The sequence below is a fragment of the Solenopsis invicta genome, chromosome 1 (genome assembly GCF_016802725.1).
Source record: "Solenopsis invicta isolate M01_SB chromosome 1, UNIL_Sinv_3.0, whole genome shotgun sequence".
NCBI classification, from domain to species: Eukaryota; Metazoa; Arthropoda; class Insecta; order Hymenoptera; family Formicidae; genus Solenopsis; species Solenopsis invicta.
Window position 1 is genome coordinate 27,825,286 of NC_052664.1, and position 25,885 is coordinate 27,851,170.

The 25,885-nt window shown below is 32.7% G+C and overlaps 1 protein-coding gene across 2 annotated transcripts; it reads left to right on the forward strand.

Annotated features, from left to right (window-relative positions):
* Window positions 1-470: 470 nt before the first annotated feature.
* On the forward strand, window positions 471-24,971 carry LOC105197583 (glycerophosphocholine phosphodiesterase GPCPD1). 2 transcript variants are annotated; one of them, XM_011164037.3, is made up of 14 exons: window positions 471-777; window positions 12,478-12,596; window positions 12,716-12,915; window positions 13,241-13,410; window positions 13,676-13,854; window positions 14,299-14,436; window positions 14,509-14,619; window positions 16,272-16,425; window positions 16,716-16,869; window positions 17,676-17,901; window positions 19,603-19,758; window positions 19,846-20,273; window positions 20,419-20,560; window positions 20,914-24,971. In XM_011164037.3, the coding sequence occupies exons 2-14, from the start codon at window positions 12,558-12,560 to the stop codon at window positions 21,166-21,168; spliced, it is 2,352 nt and encodes a 783-aa protein (XP_011162339.1). In that variant the 5' UTR covers window positions 471-777; window positions 12,478-12,557; the 3' UTR covers window positions 21,169-24,971. The 2 variants fall into 2 exon arrangements, with proteins under 2 accessions (XP_011162339.1, XP_011162338.1); XM_011164036.3 differs by lacking the exon at window positions 471-777 and adding an exon at window positions 7,770-8,653.
* Window positions 24,972-25,885: the final 914 nt, after the last annotated feature.

The window sequence follows — 25,885 nt, forward strand, 5'->3', positions numbered from 1 at the left end:
TAGATTTCAATCAAAATTATCGCTTTAACTCTGATCTCATCGGAGCCCCGAAGTCGAAACCCGAGGAAGAGATATCTTCGAACGCGCTTGCACAAATATTCCAATGCGACGATACGCGATACGATCGAAACGTGTGCTATCCGGCACCGAGGTACCACACCAGGACACATCGGCTCTTTCCTCCGCCCGGAGACATCAATATATCGACGTCTGCGACTCCCCACGAGGTTGGAGGGTATCGCGATTTTCGTGACTACCGGAACCACTCGTCATTCGGCGCTCATCTCACGTTGCGTCACGCTCTCTCTCTTCTCTGCATGTATAGACGATCCCCTAGAACGGACCGATTTATTTTTGTGGATGCAGACTTATAACTGCAGAAACATCAGCGTCACAACGAGTTAACCGACGAGGTGGGGCGAGGGGAAGCGAAATGTCGAGCATTCGAGTGAAGCGATCGAGGAACGAAGGCCAGTAGCACTCGAGCGTTCGCGCGCGTCGAAACGTACGTTCGAAGCGATCGGTTATCCGCTCCATCTTTTTTCGATTCTTTTTTTTCTTTTCTTTTTTTTTTGTACGTTTGCTCGCAATTCGCGATTTCAATTTCGGAGGTTCCCACCGAGAGACAAACTCATTCGAATCGTTCCCGAAAACCAGGAACTCTCACGTCGGACACACACAGATCGAAGAGATCTGCGATGATCGATTGCAGTGTCGCAACCCAGTGCGCAATGCAGCCTGCCGGAAGTTAGCACGTGCGCGGACCACTTTCTGCAGGTGAGTGTGGATCGGAAACGACGGCGATCCCGATGTGAGGGGTTGAAGAGGGAGGGATAAATCGAACGGTGAAGTTATATCGGTGCGCGCGAGAGAAAGACAATTGAAAGGCAAACAAAGCACTTATTCTTGGGTTATCGGTATTCCAAAGAGATTGAACGACGTATTTTTGATATTAAATTGCATTGAAAGAGAGAGAAGAGGCATGTTAAACTAACGAGGAGTACAGAGTTTATTGCGCTCGTCGCGCTTCGGTGCATCGGTACGTTTCGCACAAGCGGTTTTTGACACGCTATAAATATGTACGAGAGAGAACGAATTTCTCGCGGCGGACTTTGAACTGTCACGAGAAAATAGCTTGCAGCTGTTGGTTATAAACACTTTTCCCAACTGTGCGTCATCTGACTGCCGCGATAACAGCGTATTCCGAAATTTTCGTCGAATCATCTTTCTAGTCACGAGATAGATACGGATGACGGACGTTCGGGTTCGTTTCAGTCAAAAATTCTTCGTTCAATGTGACCGATGTCAAAGTCGATAGAAACAGGTTCAAAAATATAATTCCATCGAGACAGGATCGCTCCAATTTACGCTTGCATTCTCGTAGACGTGAAAAAAAATTTTTCCAATTTTTTTTTTTGTGCCTTTTTTAATTAAGCGATTAAATATTATCTGAATATAAATAATGTTTCATAGATTGATGGTTACGTAAAGAAATAACTTATCAATTTATTTAATTAATGATTTATTTAATAAGGCAACTTGATGTCGACATTAATTTAATCTTAATTGGTATTAGATAGAAAAATATTCTTACATAATTTAATCGTTAATAGTATGCCGTCGTTTAAAAATACAAGAAAATGTAAAATTTTAATGAAGAAATAAATTATTCTTTATTGACAAATAAATTTTAATTTTTAAAATTTTGAGACTACAAAAAGAAATTAATTATCATTAATTAACGATGAGAAATGCAATATTTATAAGTGAAAATAGGATTAATTATCTACATCTTTCTTCTTTTTATTTAATTCTATCTTTTTTTCTTTATTTGTTCTTACACTGTACAAAGTACTCGTATTTGGAAGAAGCCTTGCAACAGCTAGAAGAAACTGTTTTGAACCTAAATTCTATCCTGATGTATCTTTGTATATCAAAATATTTTTATTGAAAAAGAAGAGAATGGGAAAATCTTTTCAGTGAATACTTACAAAACATTTATTGTAACGTGAAAGTAAATTTCAATTGTTCTTAAACAATACGATTATATTTTGGGTACTGTAGATTTTCGTAAAGTCAGTCTTTCTAAATAGTCTTTTGGGACAGTCTTTCGAATGTAGTGAATAGATATTTCGAACAATGAAAGGCTGTATTGCGACACCAGAATGATCGATTCTGATTCACGAAAAAGAAACTCTAAAAGAACTCCCGCAACTAACGAAAAATGCAATAAATCTTAACTCGACTTTTTATTATGTTCATTCTTTTTGTATGTATTATATCGTATAATTCTAAATATCGTTGCAACTTTTATTCCGAAATTTATCATGTCACGAACTTTTTATACATATTTTTAATATAAAATTAATAATAATATTATTAGACAATAATATAAAGAGTAACTTTTAGAGAGACGAATATTTGCTCATTGCGATTTTATATTTCGATTTAAAATTCCCGAGGTTTCTAGGTTCAAGCCAATCAAAAAAACGGGAGCAATTTGTTTAACGCGTATTAAATTGCGTGCAAAAAATGCAATGAGTTTAAAATCAGAAACGCGTGGTGAAATGCGTAGTAAATCGTTGCGAAACGACGCATTTTACTGTCCACATAAATATAACATTCTACATCACAAAATAAGAATAATTAAAGCATTTAGGTATATGTATATCGAAAACATGTGATGAAATATGTATCTTTTTTTTTATTGCGACAACAGATTCTGTTCAGAGTATCAAAACAAGCGCATATTATCGATGTCACAAAATGTCATATCTCGTTAATTTTTATAAATAGCCATCGAAATATATAAATCACGAAAAGTGCCAATGGTTTTCTCGGCATTTCAACATCGTTAAATATTCTCGACATGTTACACACGCTGCTCTATCTTACACAAGCGATTCAAAAAAACAAAAAATTTGTTGACTTTAAAAAGTACTTAGCAGGAGGTCTCTTGAATTAATTTTTCGAGTATTTAACTTCAATAGAGAATATTTGCTCGAATCTCGTGATTACTGTTATTAATGTTGGCTTTAATTTTCATGTTAGCTCAAACTCTCTTCTTGATTTATTCTAAAATGTTGGTAAAAGACCTTTATAAAATTTTGCACTCTGTACTTCTGTAAAATTTTTTGCACGTCGAATTGTCTTTGACGAAAGAGAGAACAAAGGAAAACGTAACAAAGTATATGTTTGAAATAATGTATTTTAAAGAAGAATGTTATAATAATTCAACATAGTAATACATATTTCATTAAAAATATTAGTAATATATTTATATGTTATATATTATTTAAAGTATCTCTCTTCTCCACGTTATTCATACTTTTTGCTGTAACAGACAATGCATTTTTGTGCATACAACTTTACGAAGGCAGATGTGGTTAATTCCACTTTTTTAATTATGTCATTATGATTATCATTAGCAAGCAAAATGTTAACTTCTCGAAAACATGATTAAACGTGTTTGTTCGCTGCATCGGCCGCCGGGCTCGAAGTTGCCGATATCTGATGTGTTTGCGCTACATAACTCGTTAGTATTTCATTCGCGAAAAATACGATCTCGTCACGTCGTACCCACAATTAATCCGACACTTGACGTAAAGCCGATGCGCGCGTAACAGCGCGACGGCAAATATTATTAGACGTCGGGATAATGCGTAAATGGTGATAAATTGTTCTTGAAAGAGGCCGTAATGCGCTTGATAAATCACGATGACTAGGATGTATCTCAATGTCCTGTAAAAAAAGAACATGACAAAAATTTGCAGACGTCATCGACGGATCGCCACTGATTCGAACAGAGTTGAATTGATACTAACACGCGAAAATCTAATAATGATCTCAAATGTTAATATTGAGAATGTTTTGGATATACAATACGAGCTAAAAATTATCGAAATTTAAAAACTGAAACTTTTCTAGGTTTATTCTTTTTTTTTATAATTGCGATTTTTTTATAAATATTGCAAATACTCGAATTTTGAATAATTTTAAATGATTTTTACAGCAAAAGTTACTATATTTTGCTTTGGTTTTAAATAAATAATTTTTAAATGAGTAAGTGGATCTAAATAAATTTTTGCTCAAATATTTATTAGAATTTTATCACTGTGTGTAAATACTTTGATTTAATTGATAATGCTATTTTAGCTTTCTAAATAAATACTGTAAAACACGATTTTACATAAGAATAAAAAAAAACGAAAAATTAAATAACTTTTAAACCACTACGTGAATTGCGCTCAAATTTTATAAAGATACTTAAACGTAATACTATAATAGAATTACTCTATGAAATTTTTATATTTTTGATAATGTTTTGAGATATATATGAGACATATACATCCTTAAATTATCATCCATAAAGCAGATATAAAAAAAATATCAATGTCAATTCAAAAATCAATTAAAAAGCATTTTAATATTTCTACAGTTTGAACTTGTTCTCATAGCACGATCCGAAAAATTTCACAACAATAAAATCGGAATATATGTTAGGCGCGATATGAAAGAAAAAGACTCATATCTCCCTTTTTTTATTTTGTTTATCTCTTTCGATATTACTCACGAGGAAAGACTGCATCATGCTTGCACTTCTAGGTGCGAAAATCTAAACTTTCTAAGTAATTGCAGCGTATATTATCTTGGGGGAATTCCAGGGCTGAAGGGGGGAAGAAGGGAAAAACGTTCTTGGACTTTCTGCAGAATTTCCCGGAAACGTTTCGCAGAGATGTCACATCGACCTTAATGATCCTTCTTCACGCCACTTTTGGCTCCTTCGCTCGTAATTCGATACGCTCTTATCACAGCGGGCGCAGCGAGCTGTGTGCCACACTGTAGCTGCATCTCGCTCCGATTTGCCCTACGACATTTCGGTACTCTTTTGATTTAGATCGGTAGCAGCAAACTAAACTTGCGTTACGCAAACTAAATTCACGCGCGTAGTGGTTACGTGCGCATCATGCATGAAGAATGAAGGCTTGGTTCAATGTATTCGTCGCGCTTCTATTTTATTTACATCACAAATATCAGCTGGCAATTACAATTGTGTTGCACGCGTAGCACACATGTAAATTTTTTTTTTTTTTTTTTTTAGAAAGAAAAAGATGTTATGCATAGCAAAACTTGGGCTTAGACTCTTTATTTAGTATCTATTTATTTATTCCGCACTCTTGAAAGGTTGTAAAGAAAAAAAAAGATACTGTTTCATGTCCAATCAGCAGACAATGTTTTTTTAAATGTTTTTTAAATATTTATTTTTTATTACAACGTTTTTTAAATATTTAAAAAACATTTAAAAAATATTGTTTCCTGATTGGGTGTAATAATAGCTTATTTAGACGGCCAAATATTTGGTTTTATAAAAGTAATAAAATGAGTACTTTTTGCTTATACTTATAATAACGCAGCAATTGAGAGGATTTAATCTTTATATACTTTTGTATCTTAGAAAGATTGCGTACATATAGTAAAAGACCTATTGATCAATGGCATTCGTGCGCTAAATGTGGCACGTAAATATAGGGCGTAATACGAGATGGAAGTCGTAATTAGACATATGAGATGTTGACCAAGTAATCTGTGTCACGCGTTTCTAATTTTTAATATCGAGTATGTGCGCAATTATTATTACAATATATATAATTTATACATTATGAAATATCTTGTTCAAATACGCAGAGATTTCCTCTGTCATTCAATACACACGGTTTTTGTAACAATTGCATTCCTGTCATTAACATTAACATTTCTACCGTACAGAATTGAATAATGTTGAGAAAGATTTTGTATCTTACGCAATGCAGGAATTTTATTTCAAAAAGCAAGCAGGTATTGAAAGGGATTTTCGAGCGGTTCATTAGAATAACAAGAACTTGAAAAAATATGTACAGCCTAAAGATAATGTAATTTCTTGAATGCCTTTCTTGTTCGAAAAACAAATTCATGCTTTTCTAAGAACCTGAAAGAAAGAATTGCATTTTAAATTATTTCTTGTCTTTATCTTATATGTTCTTCTTATTTCTTATCTAAATATGTTCAATGGTGTTGTTAATGTTTTCTGTGTTACGATTTTCAGGTTGAACGCATTATCTCTAAATATTTATGTATTTCTGTTCAGACTATAGACACATCGCTTTTAATTAATTACAAAGTCAATAATTCTATCTATTTCAACAAAGTAGTATTAAATATTAATTGGCACGATAAATTAATATTTAATACTATTTTATTGAAATGGTTTAATATAATGCTGAAATATTGCAATATGATGATCACAAGTAAATGAGTGATTTTTGATATCATTATGACTTCTGTGTTCTGTCTGAAATAATTTTAAACTATTTTATTATATAATAAATTGGAGAACAATCAGTATACATTATATAACTAATAATAATAATACAATTTTTAATCAGTGCACAAATCATCTCAAATGATCGTAAAAAAAGACTATGTGATTATATTATTTCCATATTAAAGAAAGATTATACTATCTAAGCGACGAATTAGATTGATTTTTTGGCTTTTAGAAAACTCGTAAATATAGTTTTAAAGGCTCGCGAAAAAAAACCCGTTTTTTTGTTTAATTTTTTCCGAGAATTTTTTCAATTTTTTTTCTCAAAGGTAGAAAAATTTATTGAAAAAATTCTAAAAGTATTGTAATATGATGGCATCTCATCAGTATCAAAGTTACGTGTTTTACGATATAATTTTTTTAACTCTAGCTCGCCACACTTATTTTTGAGTTCAAAATTTGCCATACTTCGATCCGTAAGACAGCTCAATTTTTTGTTTTGTCACTTTTATTTTAATTAATATTTTAAAACTTGTATCGTAAACATCTAAGCTAAATACCATGCTCATAAGATAATAGCAGGTCGAGAGAATGATTTGAAGTAATTAAATTTATAACAATATACAGGAAAGAGTAAATTATGAAACAAAATTACATTCAGAAGTTTACCGGATCAGGATATAGTGAACTAGAGTTAAAAACCTGTGTTAATAAGAAATAACTATAGGAAATGGTTCGTATAAAGTTAGACTAATGTTAGTTTCTGTCTTCAAGTTTCTGTTCTTAAAGTACCTATTTATGATGATATAAGTACAAAGGAAAAGCAGAACAAAAGCAAACCACAAAAATAAATAAAAACAATGCATTTTTTAAATAAAATAAAGCGTATGCTTCTTGATAATTGCTAATATAATATTCAAAATTCTTTACAAAATAATTAACATAAACTTAAATTAGTCTTTAAACTAGTTGTTAAGATTAAATTTGTCCTTACGACAGTTTGTTTAATAATTAATAATTATTAAACCTTGGGTGATGTAATATTCAAAATATAAAAATTAATTCAATATTAATTCCAGCGCTTATATGAGTCCTATTTTAATGTCTTATTATACTGTAAAATTAGGTAGCATGTCATTTACATAGCAAAAACAACAATTTTTTGCAAAAAAACAATTTTAAAAAATGGAATTTTTCTTTTCTTCTAGCGATTTAAAAAAAAAAGCGGATTTTTTAAAACTATACTTGTAAATATAAAACGGTATGCATATTTAATGTACTTAAATTATATACAATTTGCATGTATGTAAATATATATGTATGTATGATAAATGTATAAATTTTAATAAATTTCTATATTTTTTATTTAAATATTAGAAGCTAGCTTGTACATTTTTGTTATGCAACTGTCACAATAATTACTCTTCAGTTTATTTGAGACACTAAAACTAAAGAAATTTTTAATGTATAATATAAATATATCGTCTGAGCCTAAAGAAACGAAAAAGATTTAACTAAATAGAAATGCTCTAAACAATATTTTAACAGATACAATAAACTATTTGTCAATGTGAAATACTATTTTATAAAGTACTATTTTGTAGATGTGAAATTTGTTTTTACATTTACAAATCTTATCTTCTCATGTTAAATGCAAACGAAAGAAGTTTCAGAGAAATATCAATTATTTGAAAGTGATTCTGATGAAAGACACTTTAAACATGCATTCAAAAGCGTAAGTCATTTGGTTCACCCATTCTCGAAATATCACTCCCCAACAGTACGTGATATCGTACGAATATTTAAGAACATTTCGATGCTCGCACAAAGTGCGAATAATTTTTTGACGGTGGACCGAGCGAAATTGATTTTTGGCGCCTAATAGGGAATTCATACGGCGCGGCGTGTTCGATTGCGAAAAGTTCGCTAGTCTAGGGACTTCGACGGACGGCACGTTTCTCCCTCTCAAAACGAATTTTTCTATTGGCTCTCGGACGCCCTACCACGTTTGCAGGTGAGCTGGCCTATGAACGGGGCACCGCGCGCCGTCGTCTGCGTCGTCCGTCGTTCCTGGTCGTTCCGCCATCACACTGTGCATCATTTCCATGTCAGCGCGTCGTGCGTGCGGTGTATTGCGTTTCGTTCGAGACGAGAGCTACGGTCGAGTCGCGATTATGACGAGTGCCGCGAAGCATCCGGAACGACTGCCGCAGGCGTTCGTTAAATAACGCGAAGTGTCATCGAACGGCTAAGCGACGACGCGAGGTCGCGCGAGGACAGCCGAGACACAGTGAAGCGGCGACGGACTCCGTGAAAACGGGATCGCCGTCGGTCGACACTCTTCCACGTAACGTGAGTAAAAAAAAAAAAAATGTGTTCGTTAGATTGAAGCAACGTGTGCTTGGAGCGATGTGTTCGCCGACGAGGGGAAAGCGCGCAGTATTCTCCGCGAAGTGTTTCGAGAAGCTCGGGGGGGAAAAAAATGGAGGAAAAAAGACGGAGAGAGTTTCGTTTCTCGCGTTTATGTAGCACGCCAGTCGATAGTCGCTCTCTTTTTATTTTGTCGCATTGCATCCGTCGGGTGCAAAGTACAATTTGCACGAGCGAAATCCTTTGTTCACTCCAAGTTCACCGCTAGAATTCCGCAATATTAAGCCTCGGAATGACTGTTAAATAACATGCCTCTTCCCGTGACACGTTCCAGTCTCTGTCGGTGAGCTGGTGTATCTTCGGAGCGCGTGCCTCGGGTGGAAAAAAAGTAAGAGGAAAAGGGAACCGTTGCCTTTCGTTCTGCTCGCGAGACGAAGCGAACACGCATGCAGCCACGGGCGATTTTTCTCTCGATCGTTGCGCCGCTTCCGCAAGGAGAAAGTTGCTCGCGCGAATCCAATTATCCGCACTTTGTGCTCGCGTTGCGTTGTACCGCCGCGTGCCGAGGCGTGCATCGGCTTTCGTCGGTCCGTGTATTGCATCGCATACGGGAAACGAAAGAACACCACTGTCGTGTCGCGAAAAAAAAAAGAAAAAAAAACTAGTGGCCACGTCGACGCCGCGAGAGAGGCTCGTTTTTCTGCAGCTGAAGCTTTTTACTCGACCTACCTCTCACCTTGCCTCATTTTTCTCCTCCCTAACGTTCAATTGCGTATCTATTTCATTTCAATTACAAGACGTATAAAATGATACGGCTATGGAAAACGGACCTTGCGTACCAATGAGATATCAGTCCTACAGAGTCATTGAGAGAGTAAAATGAGCTCGTGACTTCACTGAGAGACGTATTCTATTCTAGAATTTTCTTGCAAGTGATGTTTTGAAGGCTGATGTGTCAGTAGATCTATTCTATGACGCAACGATAGTCGTTATCATTATAATATGGCGCAGCTTTTATATCATATATTACATCTGTGCAACAATATGTGTAACGATAGCTGTCATTAAGAATTAAGAGATAGGAAGGTCTATAGGTAACTGTCATTAAGAATTATAGAATAGAAAGGCCTACATCATTTTGTAAATATGTAAATATGTAATCTATTTTTCTGATTAAAGTACATGGACAAATTTAATTTATTTTGGATATTTATATAGATTTGTCAGTCAAATAATTTACAGAGTGTGTATTATTTGATCCGTATGAGAGAGTAGGGAGTGATATGTGATATGGTAACTGTACCAAAATTGCATCAAAATGTTTATCGCTGCTTAGTCGTGCATTTATCTGATTCAGTGTGGAAATTTTTAATCTCTCACAAACTTCTTAGAAAACGTATCTTATTTATTGCTTATTCTTCACGTTTTTTTCTTATGAATCTTGTAATTGATTCACATAATTTTGATACCACAGAATTTCTGCAGAAATGATGAAAGATGATGTAATAGTATAATCTTATTAGGGTGTGTACTACTGAGAAAAACTGGGAAGGTCTGGACCTTTCAGTTTTTTTTTGCCTTTGAAAATCATGGATTTTCACAGGAATTGAAAGATGATATAATGATATAATCTTATCAAGGTGGATACTACGAGGAAAAACTGGGAAGGTCCGGAATTATCAGGAGCTTTCTTTTTTGCCCTTGAAAATTATGGATTTTCACAGGATTTCATTGGTACTGAAGATATTTTTTAAATTTTACTTTTACATTTAAATTCTATCTCCATTAGACAAAATTATTTTTTTTATTTTTTTTATAAGGTAAAATGTGGACAATAGATTGACAATAAATATGGCCCACATGCCTACATACATTATAACTAATAACTTAACTCCTTAGTAAACTATGAATGTGTAAAGAATTCATAATAATAGCATACTCATTATTCTAAATTAACATTACATATTTTATACCACTTTTCGAATTCTGTACTTTCAGTGATAAGATGTTTACTATTAGGAAAAACTGGGAAAATCTAGAGAGAGAGAAAGACAGAAAGCCTTATTTTTTACTGTTGGATTTTCATAAGATTTTCATGGAACTTTACTGATATTCAGGAAATTTTTTAGAAAACTTTTAAATTTAAATTCTTTTTCTGAGAAAACTGTTTCTTTAATCTTTTTTTTTTTTCGTTTTTTTTATAATGCAAAATCAATTAGTAATTATAAATATCACACATACATTCTCTCGTGATTTGCAAATTTTTATTTAAAAAATTAGTTAATTAAAGAAAGTGATAATAGAAAGCAACATATCATTCTAAATAAGCATTATGTGTTAAGGGCTTCTTTCAAGAGCCAACTCTGATTAATCTAATCAACTGATTAGTTCAATCATCACGTTTGTCAACATGAGAATTGAGCATAATCTGTCAGTGGAAGAAGTAAAGTGTCCCCATACTTCAACTTATATTTATGTTAATCTTATTCACGCGAATGATTTCTTAATAATTTCCATTTACATTAATTATCGGATATATTATAACTGCAAGGCATGACACGAAAAAGCGTTAAGTTACATTGAAATTATTGTTGACATTTTTGCGTATTAATGCGATAATAACTGGAAATTGGCAAAAGAGGCCCTTATCTTTTGAATTGTGTATTAGATTTATATATTGCAAAGACAGATCGGTATATGCCATATTTAGTTTATATTATTTTTTTTATTACTTTCCTAAATTTAATTAAAAAAACTCAAATAGTTTTTCTTTGTCATTGTAAAGATTAGGAAACATTAAAAGGTATAATAAAATATATTTATATACTGCAAAGACAAATCGGTATATGCCATATTTAGTTTATATTATTTTTTTTATTACTTTCCTAAATTTAATAAAAAAAACTCAAATGGTTTTTCTTGGTTATTGTAGAGATTAGGAAACATTAAAAGGTATAATAAAATAGATTTATATATTGCAAAGATCGGTATATGCCATATTTAGTTTATATTATTTTTTTTATTATTTTCCTAAATTTAATAAAAAAAACTCAAATGGTTTTTCTTTGTCATTGTAGAGATTAGGAAACATTAAATGGTATAATAAAATAAATTTATTTCAAAGCAGCATTTAAAAAAATTCTTTAATCTTCTCTGGAATTTTTTGAATAAATTCCAAGATTTGAAAAAAATCTTGGAATTTTTTTTTACCAATTTGAATAAACAGTCTAATTCTTATTTTATTGCAATAATATTATATTGGCATTAAATTGGCTAGAAATATTTATTATTTTTATAGTTAGTTTTTTTAAATAAAGAAACTTGTTTTCTTGAAAACTAGAGTACATTAAATATTCAAAGAATTACTATCATAAGAAAAAATATGAGCAATCAATTTCTGCGAAAATTTTTAAATAAATCATAAATTTCAAAAAATTGTATTAAAATAATTAAAATTTTAAAATGTAAATTTAGGTAATAATGCAAGAGTTGCGTGTTTCTTATCATCTTTTTTTTCTCCACTTATAGCAGCACATGTCAAGCAAAATATTAGTACAATGCAGAATTTACATTCCATTTATAGTACAAATTTGCATAATTTTGGCAAACTTGTAATGTTTTGATATAGCATGCTTCAATTGTATGAAACTAAGTAAATAACTTTAATGGAAGAATGTTATAAGCATTTGCATAAGTTTTGCAAGTTTTGTTGACCGTTAATAATTAAATCGTTGCGTAAATAAAATTAACTTTGTAATGAATCATCTTTAAAAAAAGCGTAATATGCACTGGAAACATTTTTTTAGGAAGAAGAGGGAATAAGAAGATCAAACAAACACCACGTGAGTTAATCATCACCGAAGTGGCGGTCGCAGAAAGTTCCGACATGAGGGGGTCTAAAAGAGACTGGGTTTTTAGAGTCCAGGTAATTTTTGCTGAAATTCCTTAATACTATTATAGAGATATTTTTAGCAATCACAATTTTAAACAAATATAAAAACAGAATATTTTTATCTACATTTATAACTTCCTTTAAATCTAAAGGTGCCTAACCTGGAGAAAAATGAAGTGGTTTATGTAGTTGGAAATTTGCCTGAGTTGGGTGCCTGGAATCACAACCAGGCCATCCAAATGACACAGGAGCATAGTAGTCCACGGGAGTCTCCTATATTATTAGACAATAGCAACAGCGGAGATTTCTATAGCGAAGACGGAGACAATGCAGCTGATGGCATATTTGAAGAGTAAGTATGCATGCAAAATAAAGAAATATTGAGTCTTATGAAGTTATATAAAATTTTTATTTCCTTTTCTCCATTTTTCTTCTTAAGATATAGAATAGTTTTATTGAATCCTATATATATTATTAATTTAGTTTAAAAAATAATCAATTTTATACGATACTTAAAAACAACGAGATGGAAATGTACTGACAAATATTTGATGTTTGTACATTTATAAATATTTGCTTAAAAAGCGTTTGGTTTTTTTTCTCCAAGTTATAAAGACATTAATCATGTATTGTGCTTATTATTCATCATGTATAACAATGTAAATATATTATTCCAGAGACGGGCGAATATTCTCACAGAAGGTTGCTCTTCCTATTGACGCAAATATCGAGTTTCGATATTTTGTAGCTGTCATCTGTCAATCAAACGGCACTAAAAATTCAGCCAAAACTCTGATTATTCGAAGATGGGAAACTCATATGACACCACGATCAATTAGGAAAAATAGTATGTATCTATTGATAGTCATATTTTTTTATGACTAAAGGCGTGTTCGAGGAAAGCACTATCAGCACTATTGCGTCATTCTACCTTTTTTTGTTTTTTAACGATAAATATAGAATGACGCAATAGTACTGAATAACGCTGACTGTTCTTTCTGAACACGCCTTGAAACTACAAACAATATGAAGAATAAATTTACAGAGCACATAATATCCTTAAAAATATCTCATTGTAAACTATGTATATAATCAAATAATTTACTTTGCAGCACCAAGCAATTTTGACAATGACACATTGCCTGATCCTGACAAATTTGGCTATCATAATAATTACTGCAAGATTGAACGAGGTTGGCTGACAGATGAAACTGTGATACAATTTAAACTTTTTAACAATCCTATTAAACTTTGGAAGAACCGGCTACAAAACAAAAAAGTTCATATTAAGGTATGTTATTATTCTATTTTATTTCTATTGTTTACTATTTCTGTTAAAAAAAAAAACTTTTTAACATGGGGAAATTCTCATGGATATCCCCCTCCTCCCGGGGTGGAGGGGGGAGATTATGCCGGACTTCTACCGGCTAAAACCCCATGATGGTCCTCCTATCAAAGTGACGTAGGGGGCGCCCCGGGATCGCATGCATTTCAACCGACGGGTGCCCCCCGTTAAAAAAAAAGAAACCTTACATTTTAATTTTTAAATAGCAAATTAATAAACTGTGTTTTTAAATGATGATTTAGTTTTTTTTTTTTAATTTTTGTAAGAGAAAATTAATAGTTTTTTTTTTAATGATATCAAATACATTAATGCAGAGATATTTTATCAAGCTTTTTCACTAAATATTTTTTTCTAAAATGGATGATGACCGATACCTTATTTATGTTACAGATGACACCTGTAAATCTAGTTAGGCATAATTCTTTAGAATTGCAACAGTTTGGAGGCGACTGTATAGACGATAGTCTTTCTATGGATACGCAAGATATTGTTGATCAACCCGCCTTTACCAGTATTACAGAAATTGCTGTATGTATTAATTTTAAATATCTTAATACATCACCATCACACAAGTCAAGTAACACTTACGTGTATTTTCAGGTGATGGATGATGAAGAGGCTAGATTCACGTTCCAGGAGCAATTCGGCCGCCCTTACAATGAAAACGATTTTTTAATCTTCAATGTTGCCGTTCGGTATCCTGAAACAATCGTAAGTTTCCACATAGATAGGTCTCATTACAAGGCATCATACTATATACACTATGTGAAAGCTGGGATTTATTGCTTGCATTGCTTGCGATTTTGTTGAGACACTTTCAAATGCAAACTTCTTTTTATTCTTCAATCACATCGATAGTTTCATGTGTCTAAAGATATCACGTCCGCTTCTCCGATACTCATTCAATACTACATCACACGACGAAATAAAAAATACACTGATGTTCCCCTTATATTTGATCTTTCGCGCAAAATTATTCTCGCACGCTTAAATTTTTTGAGAGGGGAACCTGTATGCAACATGACTGGAAAACAAGAAAGTCGTTGGCATGGCAGAGCAATAAATTACTGGTTAGTCATGTGATTCACAAAACGAGCTAAGCACACTAAGAATACGCATTGACCATATCATGTGAGTTTTCAGTAGACCACGAGTAGGCTGGCCACGTCTCCTCGCGCGACTTGTTCGAATTACTTGGTAAACGATAATTAAACTTGTCCAGCAGCTATCTCCCTCTTCGGAAATGCCAGCAGCGACGTGATCGCGCGGTGTCCAGTCCCGAGGAACACGAAGACGACCTGTTCAACTTGTACAAAAGCAAGACCTCTGGTGCAAATGATGATGCTAACATACAATCTGATGTATCGATGCTAAGCATCGTCTACCACTTTACATCTGTGTCACATGACATCACACAGAGATATGATGGTTTTGATTGTCGTTTACCTTACCAGACCCATCCTTCGGCTGGTCTCTCGTAAATCGTCTCGTGTGTGTGCTTTCTTATCAAAATTACATATATCGATTGATTAACAACGACAAGAAGTCGCGCTTGTTCCACTTCCAGATAAATCGAGTCTTGTTTCATTTCGTTATGTTTATGCCCGTTGTTTCCTCGATTTGCGCGAGTCGCAGCCATTCCATAAACTCCAAAAAAATGTTGCGATATCAACGCTATCACATCTCATATCCATCTGTGTGCGTCGAAAATGGTGAGATTCCCATCACTCCTATATCCTTTTAGTATACTACTAATATTTTCTAGCTCTGGCCGACTTCTTCTGTACCGTACGTGTCACCGCTGTGCGGCCAATGCCAGAATCTATGCTGTCAGAATCTTCTGAATCTGAATTGCAAACGTTGCTGACTTGCTCTTTTTAATCTTTTTATCTATTTCGCTCTGTCGAAATTTAATATTGATCTCGACAGGTGTTGCGGAATACGCGTCACCAGGCAGTGTACAACGTTTAGCAATTATTGATCCGATTCATTACTAGATTACCAGAAATTTGTTGCTCTTGCCTACCAACGATTCAACCAAGTTTCAAAATTTCTACGCCGGAAGCTTCAGGCAACTTAGTTTATCGCAATAGGATGTATGCTGAAGGAATATTCGCGAATTATTGCTAAACAAATTTCGAAGCAATACAAATCGTCTGTTATGGCAAAGAAAGAAACAAAATTCTTATTTCGAAACAATTATTGTTTGCTCTTGTTTGCCTATTCCTGAATCATAGATCGTGATTAATATTGAAGCGAGCACGAAAAATGGATGAGCTAAAGTTGTATTGAAAGAAACATATTGGTGTTGTTCAAAGTGTTAGGGTCTTTTCTATGAAGCATTAAGTAGACTGTTTTTCCAGGGGTACTTAGTGGACTACTACGTGTACAGCTCAAGGGGTTTCCCAGGAGAACCACCAAATCACATTGGTTTCAGCTATATCTTGCCGGGTGCTTTACAACCTAGCGTCGGACTTCTGACCGTACCAATTACTAGTACAAAACATAGACCCATTGGTAAGTAAAGAAACAATTATAACAAATATATAAGGATACTTTCAATCCATTATTACAAATTAATTGACCATTTGATATTATTGTATAGTTTAAAAAATAAATCATTGAACATAATATATTTTAATTTTATTCAAACAAGATAATAACACTGTGATTATTGATTGCATGAAAATTTATCAGAAGATTAAATGATTCAAACTAAAAATAATTAGTATAATTAATCAATTTGTGTTAACTTTTTTTTGTAAACAATAATCTTCATATATCTGCAATAAGCTCTTACATTATAGGCCAATTGACAGTGGAGTACGTTGTTATAAAACCAATACCAGATCATCCATGGGATATGAGCATCTCGTACGCGAAGCATTGGGAGCAGCGTTGGTCAGGCTTAGATGTAGGACACAGAGGACTTGGTACATCTTTCAAATTTGAAACGAAAAAGTGAGTTGATTTATATTTAAACATTATTCACCCTTAACACTATAATGGAATTAAAATTCCAAGGATATGTTTCTCGAGGTATTTCTCAAGGTGTTTACAGTAATACTTGAAATTTTCAGAGGATTTTTTTTTATCCTTGAAAATCATGAAATTGCCCTTGAAATCATTTTCGTGGGATTCTATTAACACTTAGAAAAATTTTAGATATTTACTTTTAAATTTACTTTATTTCTCTGTTTCTGACAAAATTGTTTTCTTGATCATTTTTTCTTGATATTTAAATGCAAAATATTGATAATCGATTGCAATAAATATGACATACTCATCCACGTACGTTCACACATATTCTCGTGTGATTTGTAAGTTTTTATTAAAAAATTAATAACAATAAAAAATACTACAAGACGTTATGTTGTATTTTATCACCTTTTGAATAATGTATTTTTATTGAGCTAGATCTATGCATTGCGAACAAATAGTTACATTTTTTTTGTATCACTGCAGTATTACTTACTTTAATATTTCTCAAATTTAATATTTAAAATTTAGATGGCTTTTCTTTATGATTGTATGATTAAAAAAATTTAAAAGCACAAAATAATAAATTTATCTCAAAGTTGCATTAAAAAATGTTCTACTCTTATTTGGAATTTTAAATAAAAATTCCTGAAAATCCAGGAATTCTCAGGTAATTTTTTCACGAAGAATAAACCCTGTTTTTTTGGATATTTATAATTTTATTTACAAATTTCTCCTTTTTAGAATATACCAATAAATTTATTCCATTTATGATAAAATATTTACAGCTGTGCTAACGTGCGTGAGAACACAGTTGCATCTTTGAAGACTGCATCATATCACGGTGCGGACATGGTCGAGTTTGATGTTCAACTATCAAAGGATCTTATACCTGTAATCTATCACGACTTCTATGTATCCATCTCGATGAAGCGTAAGAAGCAGATAGAGGCTATGGACATGCTAGAGATACCCGTTAAGGATCTTACTTTAGAGCAGCTTCATCTACTCAAGGTAAATTAATTAATTATAGTAACTTCTAATGTTTATTATGTCATGCATTTTCATTTCTTGCATTTTTAAACATATTTACACACCTATTTCTTAAATTTGTATTGTATTATAATAACGTATGTGTATATCAATGTTAATAATTAATACGTTTACAATTTACATGCTTATTTATCAATTCATAGTCTTGAACAAACTTATATATGATTTATTATATTTTTTATAACACAAACTAACATTTGTAGAAACGAACTGTATGTTAAATTGTGTTTAGAGATTAATATTATGCTCTTGGGACATACGATTAATTAAACTAATGGAAGAGCATATTGAAAAATGTATTTATCTCTTATTATTTAAAAATATACTAGACAAAGAATATTTTATTAACAAAGAATATTTTATTGGGCACTGTAATCATGCGATTATTGAATTTTTAAATTTGTAAAAAAAATTGGTATTTTTAAAGTAAAACATATTTTTTATTATTACCGATCTTCCTCTGGCTTAATTAACAAATGCATCCGTTATAGTTGGTCATGTAGCACTAGATGAATGGTGATAAGAAACTTTTATGGGAATGCTTCGCGTATCAATGTGTTGCTTTTTATGTCCCTTTAATTTTAATAAAGGAAAAGTAGATTACTACGCAGGAGTGTGTCGTACGTAATGTCCATCAGCTCACACATCAACATTAAAAAAAGACATGCTCTTTCGTATTTGTCTTTTTTTTAATATTCAACAGGATTATTCTTATCCGAGGGACTCGTTGGGTAAGGTGCTCTATTACGTTGATAAAGCTGAGCAGGGGGTTAACAGATTGGTGAGCTTTTATATCGCTTGCGCCGGCTAACTCGTCGCTCAAAATTTATGTAACCACTATATTCATTTGACTTGCATGCTTTTCTTCAAAAGCTATAAAGCGATCAAATCCATCAATATCTCAAATACTATTGCTATTATAGAGAAACGATATTCTTTCTCAATATGCAATGCTTTTCTTAGAACATAAAATTGAATGTTTATCTATAAACTTATATCTTTCTTTTCTCTTTCCAAACATTAATTTTAATAAGAAAATTTGTCAGCAGGTATTTACAAATATATCTCTCTATTAATAATTATTTATAAAATTTATATAATGTTTGAAACAAACTTATCTAATAAACAGATAAAAATGAGGATCGCGAAAATTCAGTTTTATTCACGCAAATTGCTTTCGAAAACAAAATATATTTGATGAACATTCAGTCTGATAGCTTGTAGCAGGTCATAAGATTGATGTAAAAACATTACGCAAGCGCAAAATACGGCTGCAGTAACGTTACTCAAAGTGCGAGAATAGAATTTCAAGACTAAATTGAGACGAAAAATTAACGACAAAATTTTATTAAAATGCGTTTTCAAAAATTGTCCTAAAGTGAAAGGACACTGAAATATAAATATGTTTTCTTACAATTGTTTTCCTGTAGCTCAGTTTCCTAAATAGTTTCTGACACATCTTGTACAATTTCGTCAATCACGGCATGCGACTAATGTATATCACAAACGGCACGAAATTACAAGATGTATTTTGCATAAAGTCAGTACGATTGTTTTGTTTTGCTTCATTATGTCAACAATAATATGAGCTATACTTTGACGACTCTTACGATTAAACGAATGACATATGTGTACATATTTTTCATTAGCGAGATTTTTCAGGTTTATCACGTGGCCGAAGGTCGTGAAAAGAATCCAAGATTTTTTGACGAGGATTTGGAAGATCATCAGCCCTTTCCTACGCTGCAAACGGTACTGCAAGAACTCGAGCAACACGTTGGGTGTAATATCGAAATTAAATGGACGATGCAATTGAAGGTGAAAATGCGTTTAATAATATCGTACAGTACTTTTCATTTTATTAACATAGTTGATAATGAGTTAAATTGATCTTTCTGTCATCAGGATGGCACGTTCGAACTCAATCATCCCTTCGATCTCAATATATATCTAGATGTTATTTTGAAAGTGGTATTAGAATATGGGGGTGACCGAAAAATCGTGTTTTCTTCGTTCAATCCGGATATCTGCGCGATGATCCGTCTCAAACAAAACAAGTATCCAGTGGTATTTTTAACGCAAGGAATTACGACCAAATATCCCACTTATCACGATCCAAGATGTCAAACGGTACCAATGGCGATGAAACACGCATTGGCCGCAGATATTCTAGGAATTAACGTCCACACCGAAGATCTTCTTCGGGATCCGTCTCAAGTTAAGTTAGTCAAGGACGCGGGATTAATTATCTTCTGCTGGGGCGATGATAACAATGATAAAGAGACTATCCAATATCTGAAGAAACTCGGCTTACATGCGGTCATATACGATAAGTAAGTAATGCAACATGATACAAATTCAGTTTAGTCAATAATAAAAGTCAATAATTAATCAGATTAAAGATATTGAGATAATAATCATGTCACTTGAAAAATTTCCGCGTGTGTATATTTTACGTTTTTAACGTTATTGTTTTAGAATCGATGAATATAACGCGAAAGAAGTGAAAGAGAGTATATTCTTAGTGGATGCTAGAGAAAGCCAAAAAGAATTGATAGCCGTGGCACACAGCAGCCAAACACCACAGACACAAATCCCTACTCCCCTCAATACAGAAAAGGTAATCACATTTTAATAGACATTATTAACATGTAACATGCATAAGAACATTTGAAATACAGCATCCTATATGCACATCTTATCAGTAATTTTATAATGTAAAAATTTAAACGTATTTGTAAATATTCTGTTTTTTATATGAATTTTTTCACATATTCTTATTTCATATTAAAATTTACCAAATTTAAACCTACTATTTCTGAAATAACACATTTTCTTCAAGAAATATAATTATTTTTCTTCGCAACTAATATATAATTATATATATATAAACTTGAGAGTACAATAAAATTTACAACCCAAAAATTCAAATAGATAATATAGAATTATAGATTCGGATAATGTTAATTTTAGGATTATTATTTGAATCGACCGTCAACGACATCATTTTTGAAGAACAATGTTGGCGGCGACAATATATATTCCGTACCGAAATTGCCAACCAACTGCGAGGAAAGCGACATTAACGAGATAACCAAGGATTTCAGTGCCTGCGCAAATACTTTCGGCCATTCGGTAAAGACAAACGGCGTTTCCGGTGTATGTGGACAATCGAATCCTCTACCTGAATTTTATGGTGAAGACGAGGCGGCAAAGGATTGCCTTTGATGCTTTCCTTTCAGAAAACCCTTCTCATGGTTTTGATGGAAAATTGTCACTAAGAGGGATCCTAAGCTATACGATGACAGGGAGATAACTTTTTTGTAATTTATAATACGATAATAATTGATAGGCCGAGGAAATACCGAGGATTTGTCTGTACTTCTGAGATCTGTAATGCTCTTATACAGATCATCACACAGATTATGTATAAATAATTCGGAATCAAAGCAATCACTGTTATTCTGAGATTTGCTAAAAGTTCATTATATTCGTATTCAATATTTAGCTTTAAATACGACTATGATATATACAGCCTATTGCACGAAAAAAACTGTGTTCTGCATCTTGAAATTATTCAGATCGGTCATGTTTTACGATAATAGGAAATTTCAGTAAATCCTATCTGCAGATCACAGAATAACACATTGATTGTTATTTTAAAGTATCGTTATAACACGTGATATGCGAGAAAAAATCATCCGATTTACTCTTCTCACATTTTTCCAATTGTAAAGTTTTTCGCGCTTTATGTAACGTGTGTCGGAAAAAGTGTGTAGCCGGATACTCTTAAAGAAATGGTCTTTGAAATTGGGCTTTTTTTAATTGAGAATGATTTAGAAATCCTGAATATATTGTTCCATGAGTAAATAATTCTAATCATATATTTGCACTTTTTCGAATATTATTCATCATGTATGTGTAATTTTTAGCCTTAAATGTCTAATAATCTGGAACTTTGAAACAAGTCCAAGCTTTGAAGAATCTAGACAAAAATTTCAATGTTCTAGTTTTTATCCACAAATATTGAAATCCAAGTATTTAAGAATTTTAGGCAATCTTTTTCGTTCAATCTTAATGGTTTAACGATCCAAATGTCTAAAAGATAGAAATATAGAAATCTAAGAAAATAGTTTTACTTATACAGAAAGCTTTCATTTTTTAGTTGCTAGATTACTTATTCCCTGTGAAAAGAAATTGAAAGCGGATTGTTCAATCCACTACCGGCATACAACTGTTTCCACGCACTTCACGTGCACCTTAATTTTTAATGGAAGACCTTAGTATGCTAATAAATCCTGCGCAGGATATAGAAAATGATCTTAACTCTCGTGAGTCCGCTCGCGGTGAGCCGATGCGGGAGTTATGTTTTTAGTACAAATGTCTTCAGGTATATCTTTATTTATAATCAGAAAGAAAATACTTTTCTCCTCCCATAATCTCTTTTGCTATTTAATTCGGATGGTTGCAATACACGCGAACGAGGAAAAGATAGAGAAAATTGAAAAAAAAGTAAAGAAAGAAAACGAAGAAGAAGAGCGAGAGTTGCTCGTTACTCGAAGAGCAAACTAATGCCATTAGTTGATACGATTTTTTACAAGCTGTCGAACGAAAAATCGCGCCGAATGCGAGAGCAAATGATCGCACCGCACCTCGAATTTGCCTTTTCGACAGCTGTACCTCAAGTGTTTTAATAAGACCGTAAGCTAAACTATTTTTCGTAATCATCTAGAAAGTACTTCATATTCATTTATTTATGTCATCCGACACGTGACAATTCACATGACTATTCACCAGCGCGAGCGTATGATCAAGGAAAATAAAGAAAAAAAAAGTGATGAAAGGCACACGCATATCTCGTTTTTTTTTTCCATTTTGTTTCGTCATACTTTTAACACTGACGAGTCAGTGCGTAGTTTTGCTCATTCTAAATAGTTTTTACGATGACGCTGCGAATAATTTGCAGTCTCTTTATGTACGCCCAGTGGACGGACGTCCGATGTTCAGAGGTCGACCGGTTCGACCGATAGACTCGTCGAGAATATCTTTTCGACGTGAAGAACTTCGGAAACGTGCGGCCGGTCTCTCGCTTTAGTTTTAGCGCACTAAGTGCACCTCAGAGAGGTCGAACGCGAGAAGCATTATTCGCTTTCTAATAGTCTCCCGAGCGCATCATATGTTTCTTCGAGACACAAAAAACGTTAACCCTTCAACCGATAGCTTTGTCCATCCATAGCTTAATGGCATGACGAGCCAAACTCGTCACACCGTCCGCTTCGACTTTTGATATTATGAATAACTCGTGTTTTTTCATTGAAGACAGACGGATATGGTTCACCACGGATAAATGGGGAGCCAATACTTTGTGCTCGGAATGCACGATGCTCTTGTCATTACGAAACGTTAAGTCGGACAGGTTTATTTTAGGAGACGTTTGTCGCAATGACTAAAAGATTTGTTATCTCGACTTTCAAATTGGTTTATTAACGAGAAAACAAAGACGCTAATAAAATTGATAAGATTATCCAATAAATTATTGGATAGTGAAATTGTATTCTCATGCGATGCGATTAAAGGAAATAAATTAACTGAGGGATCTAGATAAAACAAATACATTTTTGCGCGAATTGATCTCACGAATGATGGGCTATGGGTTTTTTGGATACCTATGTGCTAGGAATATTAATTATTACTATTATTATTATATGTATAATAATACTCTATTGTCTCACAGTGCGTCAGTACTGTTACAATAATTTAATAACACCTATTATTAAAAATTATACATTATGATAACGTAATGCTGTTATATTATTATAATGGTAGTATCGAGACCGAAACTGAATTGACGCTTCGTAGCGCAAAGAGTTGATCTACCGGCTGAAGGGTTGAAGAAATATGAACGTGCAGCGGCACGCCAAAGATCTTTGTAAAATTTTTCACGGGAAAGTAAAGTGCGTACTGCATTGTAGTAGTAAGAAAAGGCTGTAACAAGCTAATATAGTGATTGTATCAATCGTCGAGACTCTGGACAATGTACAGTACATTTGTTGAAAGGATATTAAACAAATACACGATTTGTATTAGGAGATCACGTCGCTGCACTACGCGGGGGTGACATTACCTGTCTTCTTTCTTTTTCTTTTTTTCGGTCAACTTGTCGCGGAGGCCGGACGTCCCTTTTAAACCCTCTGCGTCCAACGCAAGTAACGATTACAAATCGCGGATGTTCTCTCACCGCTCCAATAACACGATTAAATACCGAAAAATCGAAAGACCGACAATGCGGAACGCTAACTAAATTGGAAAAACACCTCAGATTTTGTTATCGATAATTTATAAAAACGACATCAACCAGCAAGTACTGTATTAATAATTAGCGTAAGAGTGATAAAGGGGTAGCTTCAAAAGAAACGTGGAACTTAATATTGTGAAATTCGAGTGCAATGTATGTTCCGAAATGACGGTGTAAATCCGCGATTTCACATTCGTCGGAAATTTATAATTAAGGCGACAGGTTCGCAGGATCGGCTTTAAAAAAAATTTACGTGCGTTTACTTGCGGTAGTTTAAATACCTTTATAGAAACTTCGTCGTTCCAGCTTGGCTTTTTTCTGACTTGTTGAATTTCTAAGTATAAATTTCATCTGATGGAATACGAGAGAAATCTAAAGCCGATATCGAGTTACATTAGAATACTCAAAAGCAATTCTCTCATTTTCCATTTATTGTATGTTATTAACATATCAGTATATGTATATGTATATGTTAGAAACGAACAGTTAGTTTCTCCCTATTTAAGTTCTGAGCAACTCCGTACGTCAAGTTAGCGAACTTTAAAAGTTTTGCGAAACTCGATGTATGTTTCGGTCTCCGAACCTTTTAAACAGTTTTAAACTTCCGAGCATAGTTAAGATTTCTAACGATTATCTCTATCTTCACTTCTACTTTGTTTATGTTACAATACAACGATCCGGAAGGATTGAAGTAATTTATTCTTGCCGAAATAATAAAACATTTGTATTGTCAGAACGCCTGTGTTTGTTGATACTTTTGTGAATATAATACCGATTTTCATCTTCCGTTTTTAAGTGTGTTCTTATAGCGACAATTTGGATTTTATAGTATATTATATACATATATAAAATGTATAAGAATATAAAATCTTTAAAGAGTTTGATAATAAATTTAAATTTCAGTATATATTTTTATTTTTTATTATTATAATAATCTAAATAGTACAATATAATTATTTTGACAATAACAGTATTAAAAAATTTTTATTCTCAGTTTGAAGAAATTATTTCCTATTTGATATTGTTTTCTTTCCAACTCGTGAAAATTAATAATTAATTGATATATGTATATTACATTAAATAAAGATAAATATATCATTTTATGAAACTACACAAAATTCTTTATATAAACAAGTTAAATTTGTTTAAAATTATTAAATTTTTTAAAGATTTTGTTATCGCTTATAAAACAACTTAAATAGAATATATTATTTTTAATTTAATTTTTTTTTCTGTGCATAATATACACACACACACACACACACATTCTTACAACTTTCAGCTTTGTGCAATCAATTTTATAAAATCAAAACACAGAATAAGGATTAAAATCGAATCCAGAACCTATCTAGCAGTTGATCACTCATAAAAATTTTTCATGAATTATCACCATTGAAGTATTGATGAACAAAATAATAATCACAAAGAATATCTTTATTATCTGAAATTATCAGTGTCATTGCCTTTGTGTACATTATCAATAATCTTTATCTCATACGCAAATACTTTTTGAACATGTTTTATTAACGTATTTGAAATATATAAGAGATAAAGGGTGTTTTTGAATAAATGTAAAGCTAAATTCTCGAGGTACACATAGTACACTATTTTACATTATAAATATCAATTGTATGTTATAAAAAAATTCAG

Coding starts and splice junctions, on each gene's coding strand:
- LOC105197583 (XM_011164037.3), top strand. CDS start 12,558: ATGAGGGGGTCTAAAAGAGACTGGGTTTTTAGAGTCCAG. Junction 16,426..16,715: donor TACAAAACATAGACCCATTG/GTAAGTAAAGAA, acceptor CTTACATTATAG/GCCAATTGACAGTGGAGTAC. Junction 20,561..20,913: donor CTCCCCTCAATACAGAAAAG/GTAATCACATTT, acceptor TGTTAATTTTAG/GATTATTATTTGAATCGACC.